This window comes from Pongo abelii, chromosome 6 (assembly GCF_028885655.2).
Source record: "Pongo abelii isolate AG06213 chromosome 6, NHGRI_mPonAbe1-v2.0_pri, whole genome shotgun sequence".
NCBI classification, from domain to species: Eukaryota; Metazoa; Chordata; class Mammalia; order Primates; family Hominidae; genus Pongo; species Pongo abelii.
This window is the reverse complement of record NC_071991.2, coordinates 27178861-27198139: the sequence shown is the minus strand read 5'-3', so window position 1 is coordinate 27198139 and position 19279 is coordinate 27178861. Positions and strand designations below refer to the sequence as shown.

At 42.9% G+C, this 19279-nt stretch overlaps 2 protein-coding genes across 3 annotated transcripts in view; both read left to right on the top strand.

The window, feature by feature from the left end:
• Positions 1–2003, top strand: part of LOC100437891 (putative zinc finger protein 727) — a 33341-nt gene extending 31338 nt beyond the window's left edge. Inside the window, exon 5 of the mRNA XM_054560106.1 lies at positions 432–2003. Coding sequence (XP_054416081.1) covers positions 432–1873 — 1442 coding nt within the window. The 3' untranslated portion in view covers positions 1874–2003. The remainder of the gene's footprint in view (positions 1–431) is intronic.
• Positions 1–19279, top strand: part of LOC100436015 (zinc finger protein 736) — a 308914-nt gene that overhangs the window by 31494 nt on the left and 258141 nt on the right. The gene's annotated exons all lie outside the window — the stretch shown is intronic.

Sequence of the window (19279 nt, the reverse complement as noted above, 5' to 3'; positions counted from 1 at the left end):
CAACACTGTCATGGAATACAGAAATTAGTCTTTGGTAAGGTCTCAAAAAGCCAGAAGCATGAACACATGTACCACTGTTTTATTTATTTTTGGAGGGGGAAGACAGGAATTGGGAGTCTATATTTAAAGTCATCATGGGATGAAGAATGGCTGTGGTGGGTAAATATGAAATACTTTTATTACACTTCTATGTGGTTCTTGGCATTTTTCTCACTTGAGGTGCTGCAAATGCTTAACTGGGTCTTAGACTTCTCACAAAGGCATTTTGGTCAGTATATTTCTGTTAAGCTTATATGTCTATAAAGGAAGTAGAGCCTGTGGTATTTTATTGTGTCACCTTGTTAGTGTGCTTTGTATAATTATATATTTGTAAAGTGTATTCACCTAAGTCTGATGAGGGAGAAATTTTGTGGTTCTTTTTTTTTTTTCAGCTGGCTCTTTGCATTTTACTGCAGAGATATTGCCGGAGCACGACATAAAGGATTCATTTCAAAAAGTGATTCTGAGAAAATCTGGAAGCTGTGACCTTAATACTTTACATTTAAAGAAAGACTACCGACATGTGGGTAATTGCAAGGGGCAGAAAAGCAGTTGTAATGGCATTCATCAATGTTTGTCAACTAACTGTAGCAAAACTTGTCAATGTAATAAATGTGACAAAGCTTTTGGGTTGTGCTCAATCTTTACTGAACATAAGAAAATTTTTAGCAGAGAGAAATGCTACAAATGTGAAGAATGTGGCAAAGACTGTAGGTTGTCAGATTTTTCCATAGAGAAGAGAATTCATACTGCAGATAGATGCTACAAATGTGAAGAATGTGGCAAAGCCTGTAAAAAGTTCTCAAACCTTACTGAACATAATAGAATTCATACTGGAAAGAAACCCTACAAATGTGAAGAATGTGGCAAAACGTTTACCTGTTCCTCAGCCCTTATTAAACACAAGATAAATCATACTGGAGACAGACCCTACAAATGCGAAGAATGTCACAAAGCCTTTAGGTGTTGCTCAGACCTTACTAAACATAAGAGAATTCATACTGGAGAGAAACCCTACAAATGTAAAGAATGTCACAAAGCCTTTAGGTGTTGCTCAGACCTTACTAAACATAAGAGAATTCATACTGGAGAGAAACCCTACAAATGTAAAGAATGTCACAAAGCCTTTAGGTGTTGCTCAGGCCTTACTAAACATAAGAGAATTCATACTGGAGAGAAACCCTACAAATGTAATGAATGTGGAAAAGCTTTTATGTGGATCTCAGCCCTTAGTCAACATAACAGAATTCATACTGGGAAGAAACCCTACATTTGTGAAGAATGTGGCAAAGCCTTTACCTACTCCTCAACCCTTATTAGCCACAAGATAATTCATATGGAAGTGAGACCTTACAAATGTGAAGAATGTGGCAAAACCTTTAAGTGGTTCTCAGACCTGACTAATCATAAGAGAATTCACACTGGAGAAAAACCCTACAAATGTGAAGAATGTGGCAAAACCTTTACCTGCTCCTCAAACCTTATTAAACACAAGAGAATTCATATGGAAGTGAGACCTTACAAATGTGAAGAATGTGGCAAAACCTTTAAGTGGTTCCCAGACCTGACTAATCATAAGAGAATTCACACTGGAGAGAAGCCCTACAAATGTGAAGAATGTGGCAAAACCTTTACCTGCTCCTCAAGCCTTGTTAAACATAAGAGAAGTCATACTGGAGACAGACCTACAAGTGTGAAGAATGTGGCAAAGCCTTTAAGTGCGTCTCAGAACTTACTAATCATAAGAGAATTCACACTGGAGAGAAACCCTACAAATGTGAAGAATGTAACAAAGCCTTTAGGTGGTTCTCAGACCTTACTAAACATAAGGTAATTCATACTGGAGATAAACCCTACAAATGTAATGAATGTGGAAAAGCTTTTACATGGATCTCGGCCCTTAGTAAACACAAGAGAATTCATACTGGGGAGAAACCCTACGTTTGTGAAGAATGTGGCAAAGCCTTTACCCACTCCTCAACCCTTATTAGCCACAAGAGAATTCATATGGAAGAGAGACCTTACAAATGTGAAGAATGCGGCAAAACCTTTAAGTGCTTCTCAGACCTGACTAATCATAAGAGAATTCACCCTGGAGAGAATCCCTACAAATGTGAAGAATGTAACAAAGGCTATAGGTGGTTCTCAGACCTTGCTAAACATAAGATAATTCATACTGGAGAGAAACCCTACAAATGTAATCAATGTGGAAAAGGTTTTATGTGGATCTCGGCCCTTAGAAAACATAAGAGAATTCATACTGGAGAGACACCCTACATCTGTGAAGAATGTGGCAAGACCTTTACCTACTCCTCAATCCTTATTAACCACAAGAGAATTCATATGGAAGAGGGACCTTACAAATGTGAAGAATGTGGCAAAACCTTCATGTGGCTCTCAGACTTTACTAATCATAAGAGAATTCACCCTGGAGAGAAACCCTACAAATGTGAAGAATGTGGCAAAGTATTGAGCTCATTCTCACACCTCATTAGACATAAGAGAATTCATACTAGAGAGAAGCTCCGCAAGTGTTAAAAATGTGGAAAAGCCTTTAACAAGTCGTCATATTGTGTTCAACACCAGAGACTTACTACTGAACAAATGTAGTATAAAGGTAATGACTGTTGAAGAACGTTTAATAACATCTTAGAGGGTCTCTAAGAACTTGCTTTATAATCTGGGTGCTTTTGTGTTGGGTGCATATATAGCCCTTTACTATTATGTAATGCCATTTTTTGGCTTTTTTAAAAAATCTGTTGATTTAAAGTCTGTTTTGTCAGAAACTAGGATTGCAATCCTTGCTTTTTTACTGTTTTCTATTTGCTTGGTAGACTTTTCCCTTTGTTTTGAGCTTATTTGAAATGGGTATCTCAATTACAGCATACCATTAGATCTTGGTTCTTTATTTGCCACTCTGTTTTTTAATTTGGGCATTTAACCCATTTACATTTAAGGTTTGTATTCATATGTGTGGATTTGATTCTGTCATGATCTTAGCTGGCTATTTTGCACATTTGTTTATGTGGTGGCTTTATCGTGTCAGTGGTTTGTGTACTTTAGTGTGTTTTTGTAGTGACTGGTTATAGTCTTTTTCTTATTTAGGGCTTTCTTCAGAAGATCTTTTAAGGCAGGTCTTGTGGTAACAGATTTCCTCAGCATTTGCTTATCTGATTAGGATCATATTTATTTTTTGCTTCTGAAGCTTACTTTGGCCGGATATGAACTTCTGGATTAAAATTCTTTTTTTAAGAAAGTTGAATATTGGCCCTGAATCTCTTTTGACTTGTAGGATCTCAGCTGCAAGGTTCATTGTTGTCTGAGCTTCTTTTTAGAGGTGACCTGGCCTTTCTGTCTAGCTGCCTTTAACATATTTTTTTCTCTCATTTTGACCTTGGAGAATCTCATGATTATGTGTCTTGGGGATGACCTTCTCGTGGGGTATATTATTGGGGTTCTCCACATTTCTTGCCTTTGAATGTTGGCCTCTCTAGGTTGGGGAAATTCTCGTGGATGTTATCCCGAAATATGTATTTCAAGTTGTTTTCATTCTCCCCATCACTTTCAAGCACTCTCTTTAATTACGGATTTGGTTTATTTACATAATCCGATATTTCTTGGAGGTTTTGTTCATTCCTCTTTATACTTTTTTCACTGTTCTTGTGTGTCTTATTTCAGAAAGCCAGTCTTGAAGCTCTGAGATTCTTTCCTCTGCTTGGCCTATTCTTCTATTAACCCTTGTGATTACATTATAAAGGTTTTGTATTGTGTTTTTCAGTTCTATCATGTTGGCCATATTTTTCTCTAGACTGGCTGTTTTTTCCGTCAGTTCCTGCAATTATTTTTTCTTCCTTGCATTGGGTTGCAACTTACTTTTGTAGCTCGATGAAGTTTGTTTCTACCCATATTCTGAATTCTGCTTCTGTCATCTTAGCCCTTGCTGGTAACGTAATTTGGTCATTTGGATGAAAGAAGTCACTCTGGCTTTTTGTGTTTTCAACATTTTTGCACTGATTTTGTCTCATCTTTGTGGGCATATCTTTAAAGTTGCTGAACTTTGAATGCGGTTTTGGTTTTTTTGATCCTATTTGATGATCTTGAGTATTTGATTGTGGTAAAAGGTGGATTCAGCCAACAGGCTTTGTTCCTGGGAGTTTTTTTTTTTTTTTTTTTGTGGTGGTGGTGGAGGGGGCAATGCTCAGCTCACAACTCAGAGGCTGCATACTCTAAATGCTCAGCTCACAACTTAGAGTCTGCATACTCTAACTCTGGGAGAGTTGTATTGAGCCCCAACTGTGTTCTCTGGCTCCTTGTGATTTGGAGTCTGCCACTCTGTGGGACTAAGGTGCCACAGCTGCTGCAGAATGCTAGTGGATATGGGCTTCCTGCCTGTCTTTGGGTATTCACTTCAGTGGCAGGAGCAAAGCAGCTGGGAGGGGAGTGGGGGTTACCTGCTGGAGACTGTGTGCTGTTGCACTAAAGGTGGTGTTGGCTTGGGGCAGGATACTGGCCAGTAAAGGTTTTGATGCCTTCTCTGTGCCCCTCAAGAAGGAATGATTGTTCAGAGTGTGGGAGGATACCCTGTTCTCCGCACAGTTTTACCACAAAGGCCAGGATGGGGCTTTCTAGCTCTCTACCCACCAAAGCTTCAACTACAATGGCAATTGCTGGGAGTGGCAGGGGTATACTGCATTTCCATTTGCTGGTGGGGCAAGCAAAGCCAAACTCACCTTTGCAGACATGTACCAGCAAAGTAATATGGGGAGTTGCCATGGTCTTGGGGGAAGCTGGAGTATAGGGAAGAAACATGGGGGCTGGTGCAGTCATAGGGGCTGCCTTGCTGGAGCTCTTCATGGGTCAGGCATGGCCCACCAGTGCAGATGCTATGGTATGGGCTCCTAGGGTACCTGAGACTGCCCTGTAAGCAGCTGTGGCCAGACTGGGTCCCTGGGAGAGGCCAGCAGACCAAGGAGTACTCAGTTGGATCAGCTTCTTCTGATTTGCAAGACCATCCTGCAGAAATTAGGTCCAACAGTTCCCCTAGGGCTAAAGTCTCTTATGGGAGAAAGTTGAGCCTATGGAAATGGCCGTCGATGGCCACACTGTACTACAGATGCTCTTGCACTAAACCTTCTGGGTACCACATGAGCTGGGTTGCTGCCCCACCTCTTTGCCTGTCTTCTGGGGGCTGCATCTCAAGAGACATGTAGGCCAGCAATCACTCAGTGCAGTCCGACCAGGATGGAGGATCTGTGCTTTTGGCCAAATTAGGGGTTCACTGTCTGGTAATGAGCAGTGGGTAGTTTGTGGGACCCATAGAGGATGGACTGGCCCTCTCTCCTTGGGTAAACTACAGCTTGTTTGAGGTGTGAATAAGGCACTTAGGGTGTTGGATTTTTCATTAGTCTGAGGGTAGCAAGGACAGTTCTACTGCAGAGGTAATGGCAGAAATATTTTCAGTTGCTCTTGGAGGCTCTGTCTAGGGAGTTGCAAAGTTGCTACTGGCTCAATAGCTCCGGCAATGATTGGCTAGTGGCCCAGGCCTGGAGAACTTGCCCAGTGAGAATATATGAGAACAGGCACTCACGTAACAGTTTGGCCACTTTTCTGAAGGGCTGCTGCAGTATGCTGGGTGTCCACTGCAGTTTCTAGTCACCTCAGATTTTCCAGTACCTGATGAGATTATCACCAGTGAATACTGTAAAACAGCAACAATGGCAGCATGCCCTTTTCTCTAAGAGCTCTATCCAAGGGAGGTATAGACCTGTTTCCAGCCCCAAAGCAACTGTAGGAGGTAGCTGGAAACCCCTGTTGAAAGGTCTTACCCAGTGAGGAGAACATGATTGGGGACCCACTTAAGAAAGCAGTGTAGGCTGGGCGCAGTGGCTCACGCCTGTAACCCTAGCACTTTGGGAGGCTGAGGCAGGTGGATTGCCTGAGCTTAGGAGTTCAAGACCAGCCTGGGCAGCATGGTGAAATCCCACCTTTACTAAAATACAAGAAAAGAAAATTAGCCAGGTTTGGCGGTGTGCACCTGTAGTCTCAGCTAATCGGGAGGCTGAGGCAGGAGAATTGCTTGAACCCAGGAGGCAGATGTTGCAGTGAGCCGAGATTGTGCCACCGCACTCCAGCCTGGCGACAGAGTGAGACTCCGTCTCAAAAAAAAAAAAAAGAAAGAATGCAGTCTAGCCACATTTTTGTAAGACAGCTCTGCTGTGCAGAAGTACCACTTCCACCCCCAGTTTATTTGGACTCTTCAAAGCCAGAAGGCTGGAACAGCTAAGTCACACAAACAGCAAAAATGGCAGCTCACTCTTCCCTCTAGGAGCTGTATCCCAAAGAGGATTCAAAACTCCATTGATCAAAGAGCACTGGTGGTGGTAGCTGGAGACCCTGGTTGGGAACTACTTTGCAGTGAGGAGGAATGAGATTGGGGACCTGCTTTAACAGACAGTCTGGCCATGTCTTTTTAGAGCACCTGTACTGTGCTAGGAGATCCTTTCTGCCCCCGGTCAGCTTGGGCTCTTCAACACATGAAGGCTGGAATGGCTAAGTTGCCCAAGAAGCAAAGATGGCGGCCCACTCCTCTTTCTGGGAGCTCCATCCCAGGGAGGTGCAGTGCTGCTACCAATGGTTGGCTGGAATTCTAAGCCAGTAGTTCTTACCCTGTGGGGCACTGTGGAAGTGGATCCTACAGACCATCACTGCTCAGTCCCCTGGATTTCGCCTCTTTCCTATGGGTATGTACAGGGGTATAACCTCCTGTTTGCTGAGTTGCAGCTACTTTTTCTGGGAAGCCTGGAAATCCAGAGTATCTGAGGCTGTTGAATCTCTGTGCAAGCCTCAGTGGCTGCTCTGCTGAGACTCCACGTAGCTCTGTGTGTTAAATTGAAGGCCTTGGTGAAGTGGGTTCATGAGAGTGTCTCCTCACCTGAAGGTTGCAGAAATCTGTGGGAGAATCATGGGTTCCTAGGGTCACACATGCACTCACTGCTTTACTGGGTTGGGAGGTTCCCTTGGCTCCATGTTGTTCCCCGGTGGCCCATTGTCCTGCTGTGCTTTACTCCATTCTCCGTAAGTTAAGTTGTTTCTTTCATTAGTTCCAATGCAAGTACCTGGATGTTTGAGTTGAAGGTGCTGTATCTACACACACCTTGCATTCCTCTCTATGAAGCTACACAGTCTAGCTCCTTCTACTTTTTTATTTTAAAATAATTTAATATATTTTCAAAAGCAAGTATTCATATAATTTAACTCTTACATTTGATGCTATGTCTTCATTCTAGAATTTATGTGAAAGAACATGGTCAATGGTTGCTGCACCAGAGTTAGGAGAAGTTCTTCTGTATCAGATAAAAAGATTTATATACTTTCCCATGGAAGATTAAGAGAACTGAAATCTAAGATACATGAAGAAATTCTAAGTGGAAAGGCCACTTAGTGGTTGATTTACAACAGCATTATAAGTGACAGGGTGATAGAAGTGTGGTAAGTGATTAGGATAATATTCTGCATAGTAAGAGAAACAATATGAATTTTAGAAGGAAATTGCTTTACCATTTGCAAACTAAGGTAATTAAAATACAGTGAATTTCAAAATGCCTTTTTAATGACAATGTATGAACTTAATTTATTTTAATAAACCAAAATTATTGTTATTGGGTTAAGGCTATTTTACATTGAATGTGTATCTTGCCACTGATGTTAACTTATCCCGTCTTACCCAAGGTTGTAGGTCAACAGATGGTAACAATATACTATTTTGTGACTGTGGAATAACATCTCTAGTGATTTCTTTGTCGGTGGTCTTTAACTTAACATAATTTGGAGAATATGATTCCTACAAATTAACATTTTTGTTTTTCTTGTAACTACAGGTTATTATGATGTTTGTAATGAAGATTATATGAGTATAATGGAGCTATATGTTTCTGAATTCTGAACAACTATTTACAAAATTTTATCCTACTTTTTTCTGTTGAAAATATGACTTCTCTGGTCTGCTAAACACGTACAGACCTTTAGTTTTGATTTACATCAATTTAAATATACAAATGTATCACTGTAAAATAAACTTTAGGTGTAACAGATTTATAGAGGAAGTATTCATATTTGTTTATGGTTGTATACCTATTTTGAGAAGAAAAGAAAAATACTAGAATGAAACAGATAATTTTACATGTGTTACCAGCAAACCAGTAATTTCAAAGATTTTGAAAGCAAATCTGTTTTCTCTGCTTTGTATTAAATTCATTTATGTAAAATGTTATTGTTCCTGGCTTAGAATCATCTTTTGCAAATTCTTTTTTTGTTTGTCTGTTTTCTTGTTGTTCACCATAGGCATAATATATCATTTTCTCTTCATCTAATTTCATAAAACATTATTTGTATTATTGTCTCAGAGATTATGAAAGTGACTGATAAAATGTGTTCATAAAATAATTTTCACATGTAATTTCACACTGAGTGTATTATTGTGTGTTATTTAGTACATTTTACATTTTGTTTCAATTAGAGAATGCTATTTAATCCAATTTTCGTTTAGTTATTGATCATTTTACTTTATAAAATTGATATAATTGATTTTATGAAATTTATTGGGTCAATTTATTCAAGTAAAGAGTTGAACATTTTATTTTGGCATATACATGAAATAAACCAACAAAAGCAATAGTAGCTATGTAATAGAAGCTACATAATTAGAAATAACTTCTTTTCGAAATCAGCCTGTTGTCTCAGGTGAAAAATTGAAAGTATCTATAGTGGTGACATTCTGCATATGAAGAGTATAATCGTATCCATGCTGCACAATTGACTCTCACAATTGAAACAAGATGAAGAGATGAACATTTTAGTGAAACTAAGTGAAAACCTTGTAAAATTTTCAGATTATGTTTCTACATTTAAACATCTACTGGGGGAGGTAGAGGCCAATTCTATGCAGTCAAACCTGGAATTGCTGACACGTGTTAAGGGTATGCTCCACAGGTATTGACGCCTAAAATGCCCTGAACTCTTTTCATTTAGATTAACAAAAATATGGTTTTAGTTTTCCTCCTCTATATTCTGGCTTAGACAGAATTATCAAGCTATTTCAAGTGGATTTGATTCTAGATCTTTTTTTTTTTCTCCCCCTGAAATGGAGTCTCACTCTGTTGCCCAGGCTGGAGTGCAGTGGCACAGTCTTGGCTCACTGCAACCTACACCTCCTAGGTTCAAGCAATTCTTTTGCCTCAGTCTCCCGAGTAGCTGGGACTACAGGCGCCCACCACCACACCTGGCTAATTGTTTGCATTTTTAGTAGGGACGGGGTTTCACTGTGTTAGCCAGGATGGTCTCAATCTCCTAACCTCATAATCTGCCCGCCTCAGCCTCCCAAAGTGCTGGGATTACAGGTGTGAGCCACTGCACCTGGCCTTGGTTCTAGATCTTGACACAGCACATCCTCAACTTACTGTCTCCGAGAATAGAAAAGCTGTGTGATATGGAAGAACAAAACCAAACATTTGTTATAGCTCAAGGAGATTTTATTTCTGCCCTGCTGTCCTGGGCTTTCAGAAGTGTAGTTCTGGCAGAAATTACTAGAAGGTAGAAGTGGGAAACGATCCTAAATGAAAATTGGGTGTGTGTTAAGACTGTCTTCTTAGGAACTGGCAGAATCAGCCTTCAGTTCTGCATAGATTTTGGGCAATTGGGTGATATATAGAGTGGTTATGTTGCATCAGGTCCTAAGGCAACCCAGCTTCTGCTAGTAGTAAAACCCAGTAAGATTGGTAATTTTTTGGACTATGAATTGGGTGATTTTTTAAAATAATAATTTTTAAAATATGTCAATTTTGAATTGCATACCTAGCTAAAAAATTTTAAGTTGAAGATGTAAAAATAATTCATACAAGTGATATAAACTATGTTTTCTTATTTATTTAACAAATCTAATTACATTTTAAATAATTGTCACTTGTTAGTATTTGTGAAGCATATATATTTTTAAGATTTTGCCTCTAAAACAGGTAACAATTTGAACATAGAGGAAAACAAAAATTCAATGATTGGCATGAAAATAAATCTCAGGAAAATAAAAGGTTTGTATGATGACCTAATTAAAATAATGTAAAGGATAAAAATCTTAATATTTGTTTTTACACATTTTTGCACAAAAGTAGCACTGAGATGGTAATGTGCAGAAAGTACTATTAATTATATTCTTGAGACTTTCTTATTGACTTTGGCACTTAGAGAACCTCCAGCACAGGCCCAGGATTCCCTAGGCATTTCTTCCAGGAGAACATCAATGGAAATGAAGCAGAAGGCCATGTCCACAAAGATAAATGGATGCTCACCTCCTAGAGACCAGTGGGTGCAGGTTGCAGAAAGAGTGGGCCCTTCTTGGAGGTCCAGGAAGGGGCCTGGAGCTCCACTGAGCCCTCCTGCCTGCATGGGGCCTCAGAGGGCCCTGGGTGAGGCCAGCCTAGGTGCTCTGTCCTGTCGCTGGCCCTTAAGTCCTGCCTCACCTGCTAGCTTTTTCCACAGAGAAATCAGGATGGCAGCCCCACTAGAGGAAAGAGATCAAGAGAGTCAAGGCCCACACTCATCTTGGCACATTAAGTGACTTACTGATTAACTAGTCAATAAGTAAGAGCAGAATGTCTGGCTGTGACCCCCTGAGATCACATTCTAGGAGGTACCCTGGGTGGCACCTGCCTGAGGCTGTGCATTGGAAGAAGGATGGACAGGTCAACTGGGCTTCAGTGAGCATGTGCCCCTAGCCAGTCTGGGGAGACATGGACTTGGCAAGAGCAGGCAATAAGGGTGGCATACAGCAGTCATGCTGAGATGTCAGGTAGGCACAGAGGGGTAGGCATGAGCGGTCCCTGAAGGGGAGAACCCTCTCAGGGCCCTGAGCTTAGCCCAGAGATTCCCCCAGCCTTTTGAAGCACAGGCTGTACCTGGAGCTGCACAAGTCAGGAGGGGCAAAAGCACTGGGCTGAGGCATCACCTTTTTTCTTCACTGGCTCCCATAAGCCTCAGGCTTCCCTAGGCGTGCCTTGAGGAAGAAGATCCCTCTTCCTTGTGAGTTTAGGCACAGAAGCAGCCAATCATGTGTGGTAAGCCCACCCACAGCCACTTTTGTGGGCCTACCTGGGCAACCTCACTCCAGTGGCCTGTGAAACCCAGCTGGAATTCCAGGGTCCAGAATTCACATTTGGTTCTAGAACCAAAGAGTTCAGCACCCAGGCCAGAGCAGAAGTGGGCCTGTTAATTCCATGGCACAAGGCCCAAATCAGAAAACTGGCTTAACTGTTCAGCTGCACCCAGGCAGTGTGGGTACTGTCCCAAGCAAGTCCCGTTCTCTTCCTGCCTCCAATTATTTCACCTGCAACTTGTTATTTGTACCAGCTCTTTCTCTACCCCCCACATCCTGTGGTTTTTGAAATTCCTCTGAAGACTGCGTGAGCTAAGCTTTAAGGGTCACGGTGCTCTAGCCTATTCAGGCTGTACCAGGAAGAGAGATTCTCTCAAGCTACCTTGACTCTTAAGAGTCATGTATAAATAGTACCAAGTTTAGCAGGAAGGCTGTCACATACTCAGACTCTTTTTCTGGTCTCCATACCAAAAGATACATTAGAATGACAAGGCAAATAAGACAGACCTGGCAGTTCTGTCTTTTAAAGGGCAGCCTCAGCCTGGTCACCCTGAACCACAATTTCAGCCTCCCAAAGTGCTGGGATTACAGGCGTGAGCACTCACACCTGCTCAGTGGTAATTTTGGATTTGCTAAATTTCAAAGATTAATCAGGGAGATGTGAGAATGTGCCGAGACCAGCTCAGTTGGGGAGACCCTAACCCAGCTGTGCTGGAGGAATTAAAGACACATACACAGAAATACAGTGTGTGGAGTGGGGAATCGGGGGACTCACAGCCTTCTTAGCTGACAGCCCCGAATAGAGATTTGCCCACATATAAGCCAGTGATAAGCATTGTTTCTACAGACTATAGATTAACTAACAGAATTCCTTATGGGAAAAAAGGGATGGGCCGAAACAAAGGGATTGGCCTGGCTAGTTATCTGCAGCAGGAACATGTCCTTAAAGCACAGATCCTTCATGCTATTGTTTGTGGTTTAGGAACGCCTTAAAGTGGTTTTCCACCCTGGGTGGGCCAGGTGTTTCTTGCCCTCATTCCAGTAAACCCACAACCTTCCAGTGTGGGCATCATGGCCATCGTGAACATGTCATAGTGCTGCAGAGATTTTTTTATGGCCAGTTTTGGGGCCAGTTTATGGCCAAATTTGGGGGCCTGTCCCCAGCAGAAGTTGAGTGGAACACGTGCTAATTAATTTTTTTAGAGATAGGGTCTTACTCTGTCACCCAGGCTGGAGTGCAGTGGTGTGATCTCGGCTTACTGCAGCCTCAGTCTGGGCTCAAGATCCCTGTGCCTGAGCCTCATAAGTAGCTGGGACCACAGGTGTACACCAGCATTCCTGGCTAGTTTTTGTATTTTTTGTAGAGACGGGATCTTGCTATGCTGCCCAGGTTACAGATACAAATTTATATCAGGTGAAACCAAGAAACACATTATGTGCCCCTCATTCATCCTGTTTATAATTCCCTTCTTGTCTTTTCCCTTTTCATATGTTAGGTTTTGAGCTCCTTGGCCTTCTCTCTTTTTTTTTTTTTTCTGCTTATGGAAAACTGTTACTGAGCTTGGGAATGTTGTGGGAGAAAGGTAATTTCAGGGGGACAAGAAAGAGAGGCTGGGCACGTGGCTCATGCCTGTAATCCCAGCACTTTGGGAGGCCGAGGTGGGTGAATCACCTGAGGTCAGGAGTTCAAGATCAGCCTGGTCAACATGGTGAAACCTTGTCTCTACTAAAAATACAAAAATTAGCCAGGTATGGTGGTGCATGCCTGTATCCCAGCTACTCAGGTGGCTGTGGCAGGAGAATTGCTTGAATCCGGGAGGTGGAGGTTGCAGTGAGCCGAGATCATGTCATTGCACTTCAGCATGGACAATAAGAGTGAAACTCCATCTCAAAAGGGGGGGAAAAAAAAAGAGGATATGTTTCTTCTTTTCAGAAGCTGCAAAGTGGTAGACACCATTTCATGTCATAAAATTGGTTCAAATAATCTTATCTGAATAAGGTGTGTAATTCAAATACTCATGAAATTTGTTCTGTTTTCTGTTGCTAAAAACGGTACTTGGGAACAAGACACTGAAACATGCAGGAAATGGATGAATCTCAGAAACATGCTGTGTGGAAGAAGCCAGACCCAAAAGAGCATTCCATATCATTCTATTGATGTGAAATTCTAGAAACACCAAACCTAATCCACAGTGACACAGAGCAGATCGGTGGTTGCCTGGGTCAGGGGTGGAATCCCGATTTCAGTGGATTAACTGGGAGGGGTCAGAGGGAACTCCCTGGAGTAATGGGAAAGTTCTTTTTTTTTTTTGAGACAGGGTCTCGCTTTATCACTCAGGCTGGAGTGCAGTGGCTCGGTCTCAGCTCACCGCAACCTCTGCCCTCCAGGTTCAAGAAATTCTCCTGCCTCAGCATCCTGAGTAGCTGGGACTACAGGTGTGCACCACCACACCTGGCTGATCTTTTATATTTTTAGTAGACACGGGGTTTCACAATGTAGTTCAGGGTGGTCTCGATCTTCTGACCTCAGGTGATCAGCCTGTCTCGGCCTCCTAAAGTGCTGGGATTACAGGCACAAACCACCGCAGTGGCCTAGGGAAAGTTTTTTTGTTGATTTGTTTGTGTTTTTGTATTGACACAGGGTCTCATTGTGTTGCTCAGCCTGGAGTGCAGTGGCTCTGCCTCAACTCACTACAGCCTTCCCGACCTGAGCCTAAGTGATCTTTCCACCTCGGCCTCCCAGGTAGCTGGGACCACGGGCCTTTGCCAACATGCTTGGCTAAATTTTTAAATATTCTTTGTAGAGATGATATATGACTGTATTGCCCAGGCTGGTCTGGAACTCTGGGGTCAACAATGCTCCCCCCTTGGCTTCTCAAAGTGTTGGGAGTATAGGCATGAGCCATCGCACCTGGCCTTAAATTTTGTTTGTTTGTTTGTTTGTGACAGCATCTTGCTGTGTCGCCCAGGCTGGAGTGCAGTATTGCAGTCGTAGCTCACTGCTGCCCTCAGCTCCCAGCTTACGTGATCCTCCTGCCTCAGCCTCCTGAGAAGCTGGGACCACAGGTGCATGCCACCATGCCTGGCTAATTTTTTTTTTTTAATTGCAGCCAGGTATCTCCTATGTTGCCCAGGCTGTCCTGGAACTCCTGGCCTCAAGCAGTCCTCCCGGTTTAGCCTCCCAAAGTTGGGATTACAGGCATGAGCCGCTGCACCCAGTAGAAAGTTCTATATCTTGATAGTGGCAGTGGGTACTGAGGTATATCCATTTGCTAAGCCTCATCAAACTGTACAAAGTGAGACCCTGTCTCAAAAAAAACCTATACACTTAAAATGATGCATTTTATTGTATGTATACTTCAATAAAGTTTATTTTAAATAATAAAACAACAGTCCATGGAAGTATTTATACAAAAGGGAGGGGGGTCTTTGAAGACATTCAGAATTAAGAGATTATTTTTAGACCTTGCCAAAAAAAAAACACCCCAAAACCAAAAAACCTTTAACCTCAAAAACCACGCAGGAGCGCGGCTGAGGCCGGAGGATTGGAAATGCCTGTTATTCTAATTGGATATTGTGCTTGATAATTGTTGTCATGGTATTTATATTAAAATATTTAAGTAGCAATTAAAATATCAAGTGACATCTTTGTAGATATAAACACTTGTGTGTATATATATATGGGCTGAGTGTGGTGGCTCACACCTGTAATCTTAGCACTTTGAGAGGCAAAGACGGGAGGATCTCTTGAGGCCAGGAGTTCGAGAGCAGCCTGGTCAATATAGCAACACCCCATCTCTATTAAAAAAAAAAATCTGCAGTGAAACCCCATCTCTACTAAAAATACAAAAAATTAGCCGGGCGTGGTGGTGGGCGCTTGTAGTCCCAGCTACTCGGGAGGCGGAGCTTGCAGTGAGCCAAGATCATGCCACTCCACTCCAGCCTGGGCGACAGAGCGAGACTCCGTCTCAAAAAAAAAAAAAAAAAAAAATCTGGCCGGATACAGTGGCTCACACCAGTATACCCAGCACTTTGGGAGGCTGAGGCAGCCAGATCATGAGGTCAGGAGATTGAGACCATGCTGGCTAACTCAGTGAAACCCTGTCTCTACCAAAAATACAAAAAATTAGCCGGGCATGGTGGCACACATCTGTAGTCCACCCGCGTCGGCCTCCTGAAGTGCTAGGATTACAGGCATGAGCCACCGCACCTGGCCCTATATCCAGATAATTTTTAAAACATATTGTTTTAAAACAAGGCAGGCAGGTCACCTGAGCTCAGGAGTTTGAGACCAGCCTGGCCAACATGGTGAAACCCCATCTCTACTAAAAATACAAAAATCAGCCAGGCGTGGTGGCGCGTACCTGTAATCCCAGCTATTCAGGAAGCTGAGGCAGGAAAATCGCTTGAATTTGGGAGGCGGAGGTTGCAGTGAGCTGAGATTGTGCCAATACACTCCAGCTTGGGCAACAGAGCGAGACTCTGTCTCAAAAAAAAAAAAAAAAAAATTAGCTGGGAGTGATGGCATGTGCTTTTAGTCCCAGCTACTTAGGAGGCTAAGGCAGGAGAATCACCTGAGCCCAGGTGGTTAAGGCTACAGTGAACTGTGATCCAGCCTGGGTGACAGAGCATGACACTATCTCAAGAAAAGTCTTGTCTTTTTATTATTTATTTATTTATTATACTTTAAGTTCTAGGGTACATGTGCACAACGTGCAGGTTCGTTACATATGTATACATGTGCCTGCCATATTGGTTTGCTGCACCCACTAACTCGTCATTTACATTAGGTATTTCTCCTAATGGTGACACATATACACCATGGAATACTATGCAGCCGTAAAAAAGGATGAATTCATGTCCTTTGTAGCGACATGGATGAAGCTGGAAACCATTATTCTGAGCAAACTGTCACAAGGACAGAATACCAAACACTGCATGTTCTCACTCATAGGTGGGAATTGAACAATGAGAACACTTGGACACAGGGCGGAGAGCATCACACACCAGGGCCTGTCGTGGGGTGGGGAGATGGGGGAGGGAATAGCATTAGGATAGCATTAGTAGAAGAAAAGTCTTTTCGAGTTAGTATGACAGAGTGATTTAGAATGACTGCATAAACACTTGGAAACAGATTGATTAGGTCAAATTCCCAGTTCTGCATCTTACCAGCTCTGTGGTGTCAGAAAAGTTACTGAACCTTCATGTGTCTCAGTTTCCACATTTGAGAAATGGGAATAATAATAGTCCCTGTCCTGTGGCTTGGTTATGGTTTGTTTGTCCCAGCCAAGTGTTGTGTTGAAATTTGTTCTCAGTGTTGGAGGTGGGGCCTGGTGGGAGGTCCTTAGGTCATAGGCGCAGATCCCTCATGAATGACTTGGTGTCATTCTTGTGGCACTTAGTAATTCTCACTCTTTTTTTCTTTTAATTTTTTGAGATGGAATCTTGCTCTGTCGTCCAGGCTGGAGTGCAGTGGTATGATCTCAGCTCACTGCGACCTCCACCTCCCAGGTTCAAGCAATTCTCCTGCCACAGCCTCCCAAGTAGCTGGGATTACAGGTGCCTGCCACCACGCCTGGCTAATTTTTTTATTTTTATTTATTTATTTTGTTTGTTTGTTTTGTTTTTTGAGATGGAGTTTTGCTCTTGTTCCCCAGGGTGGAGTGCAGTGGCACAATCTCGGCTGACTGCAACCTCCACCTCCTGGGTTCAAGCAATTCTCCTGCCTCAGCCTCCCGAATAGCTAGGATAACAGGCATGCACCACCACGCCTGGCTTTTTGAGCCAAGGCATTTGAGACCAGAGCCAAGGAGTTTGAGACAGACCAGCCTGAACAATGTAGTGAGACTCCAAAATGTCACCAAAAAATCTAAAAATGAGCAGGGTGTGGTGGTGCATGCTTGTGGTCCCAGCTACCTGGGAGGCTGAGATGGGAGGATCACTTGAGCCTAGAAGGTTGAGGCTGCAGTGAGACATGATGGTGCCACTGTACTCCAGTCAGGGCACAGGGTGAGATCCTGTCTCCAAAAAACAAAAACAAAAAAATAGGTCAGGTGTGGTGGTTCATGCCTGTAATCCCAGCACTTTGGGAGGCTGAAGCGGGTGGTTCACTTGAGGTCAGGAGTTCAAGACCAGCCTGGCCAACATGGTGAAACACGGTCTCTACTGAAAATACAAAAATTAGCCGAGCATGATGGTGTGCACTTGTGGTCCCAGCTACTCTGGTGGCTGATGGAGGAGAGTCACTTGAGCCCAGGAGGTCAAGGCTGCAGTGAGCTTTGATGATACCAGTGCACTACAGCCTGGGCAACAGAGTGAGACCCTGTCTCAAAAAGCTGCTACATTGGTACTAAACTACATAATTATGTAATCAAATTATTCTTTCTCAACACACATTGATATATTGATGAATATATGTGGGAGTTTTATTACTGAAGCATTTGTTTCTTTAGTCTGTTTGCTGTGGAACCACATAGCCTTCCTGGTGTGCTAAGATGTGAACTGAAGGCTGCGCGCAGTGGCTCATGCCTGTAATCCCAGCTACTCAGGAGGCTGAGACAGGAGAATCACTTGAACCCAGGAGGCGGAGGTTGCAGTGAGCCGAGATCGTGCGATTGCACTCCAGCCTGGGAGAAAAAGTGGGACCCCGTCTCAAAAAAACAAAACAAAACAAAACAAAACGAACAAACAAAAAAAAAAACGCGAACTGATACACTGGGCTGTGACTTCATGAAAAGATATTATCATTGTTTATAAACACAACAATTGTAATAACTTCTAGTGCATATAATTCTCATAAAAATGCAAACTCTATTTTTAAAAAGTTAGACAGGTGTGGTGGCACACACCTGTGTCTAACTACTCAGGAGGCTGTGGCAGGAGGGTTGCTTGAGTCCAGGAGTTGGAGGCTGTGGTGAGCTAAGATCATGCCACTGCACTCCAGCCTGGGTGCCAGAGCACATCCCTGTCTCTAAAACAAGCAAACAAAAAAAATGCATATACCAAATGATTGAGGCCATTCTGTTAGGAGTGATGCTACATTATAACTAGGTATCAACAAGAATGGAATTATATGCTTATAATTGCACTTCTCTGATGACTGGAATTACTTTACACACATTAGCTTCTCGGTCCATACATATCAAACGTTATTTCTCTTTTCTCTTTTTCTTTTCTTTTCTTTTCTTTTTTTGAGACAGAGTCTTGCTCTGTCACCCAGGCTAGAGTGCAGTGGTGCAGTCTCAGTTCACGGCAACCTCTGCCTCTGGGGTTCAAGCAATTCCCCTGCTTCAGCCTCCCCAGTAGCCAGGATTAGGTGCATGCCACCACACCTGGCTAATTTTTTCTATTTTTAGTAGAGACAGGGTTTCGCCATGTTGGCCAGGCTGGTCTCAAACTCCTGACCTCAGGTGATCTGCCTGCCTCAGCCTCCCAAAGTGCTGGGATTACGGGTGTGAGCCACTCCACTCGGCCTTCAAACGTTATTTCTCCTCTACTACCCACATTTTTTTTTTTTTGAGACAAGGTCTTTCTGTGTCCTCCAGGCTGCATGCAATAGTGTGATGACAGCTCACTGCAGCCTCAACCTCTCATGCTCAAGCGATCCTCCCACATCAGCCTCCTGAGTAGCTGGGACTACAGGTATGTGCCACCATGCCTGGCTAATTTTTGTATTTTTTGTAGAGATAGGGTTTTGCTGTGTTGCCTAGGTTGGTTTAGAATTCCTGAGCTCAAGCAATCTGCCCGCCTTGTCCTCCCAAAGTGCTGAGATTACAGATGTGAGCCACTACACCTGGCAAAAAAAAAAAAAAAAAGGTAATTAAAAAAACAAAAAGAAAGTATTCTGCTTACCATGATCCTGGGAACTGGGACCTCTAAGTCCATCAGACCCTAATGTTATAAAGACTGGGAACACATTACAAAACTTAGCCAGGTGTGGTGGCACATGCTTGGAGTCCCAGCTACTTGGGAGACTGAGGTAGAAAGATCATTTGAGGACTGGGCGTGGTGGCTCACGCCTGTAATTTCAGCACTTTGGGAGGCCAAGGCAGGTGGATCACCTGAGGTCAGGAGTTCGAGACCATCCTGATCAACATA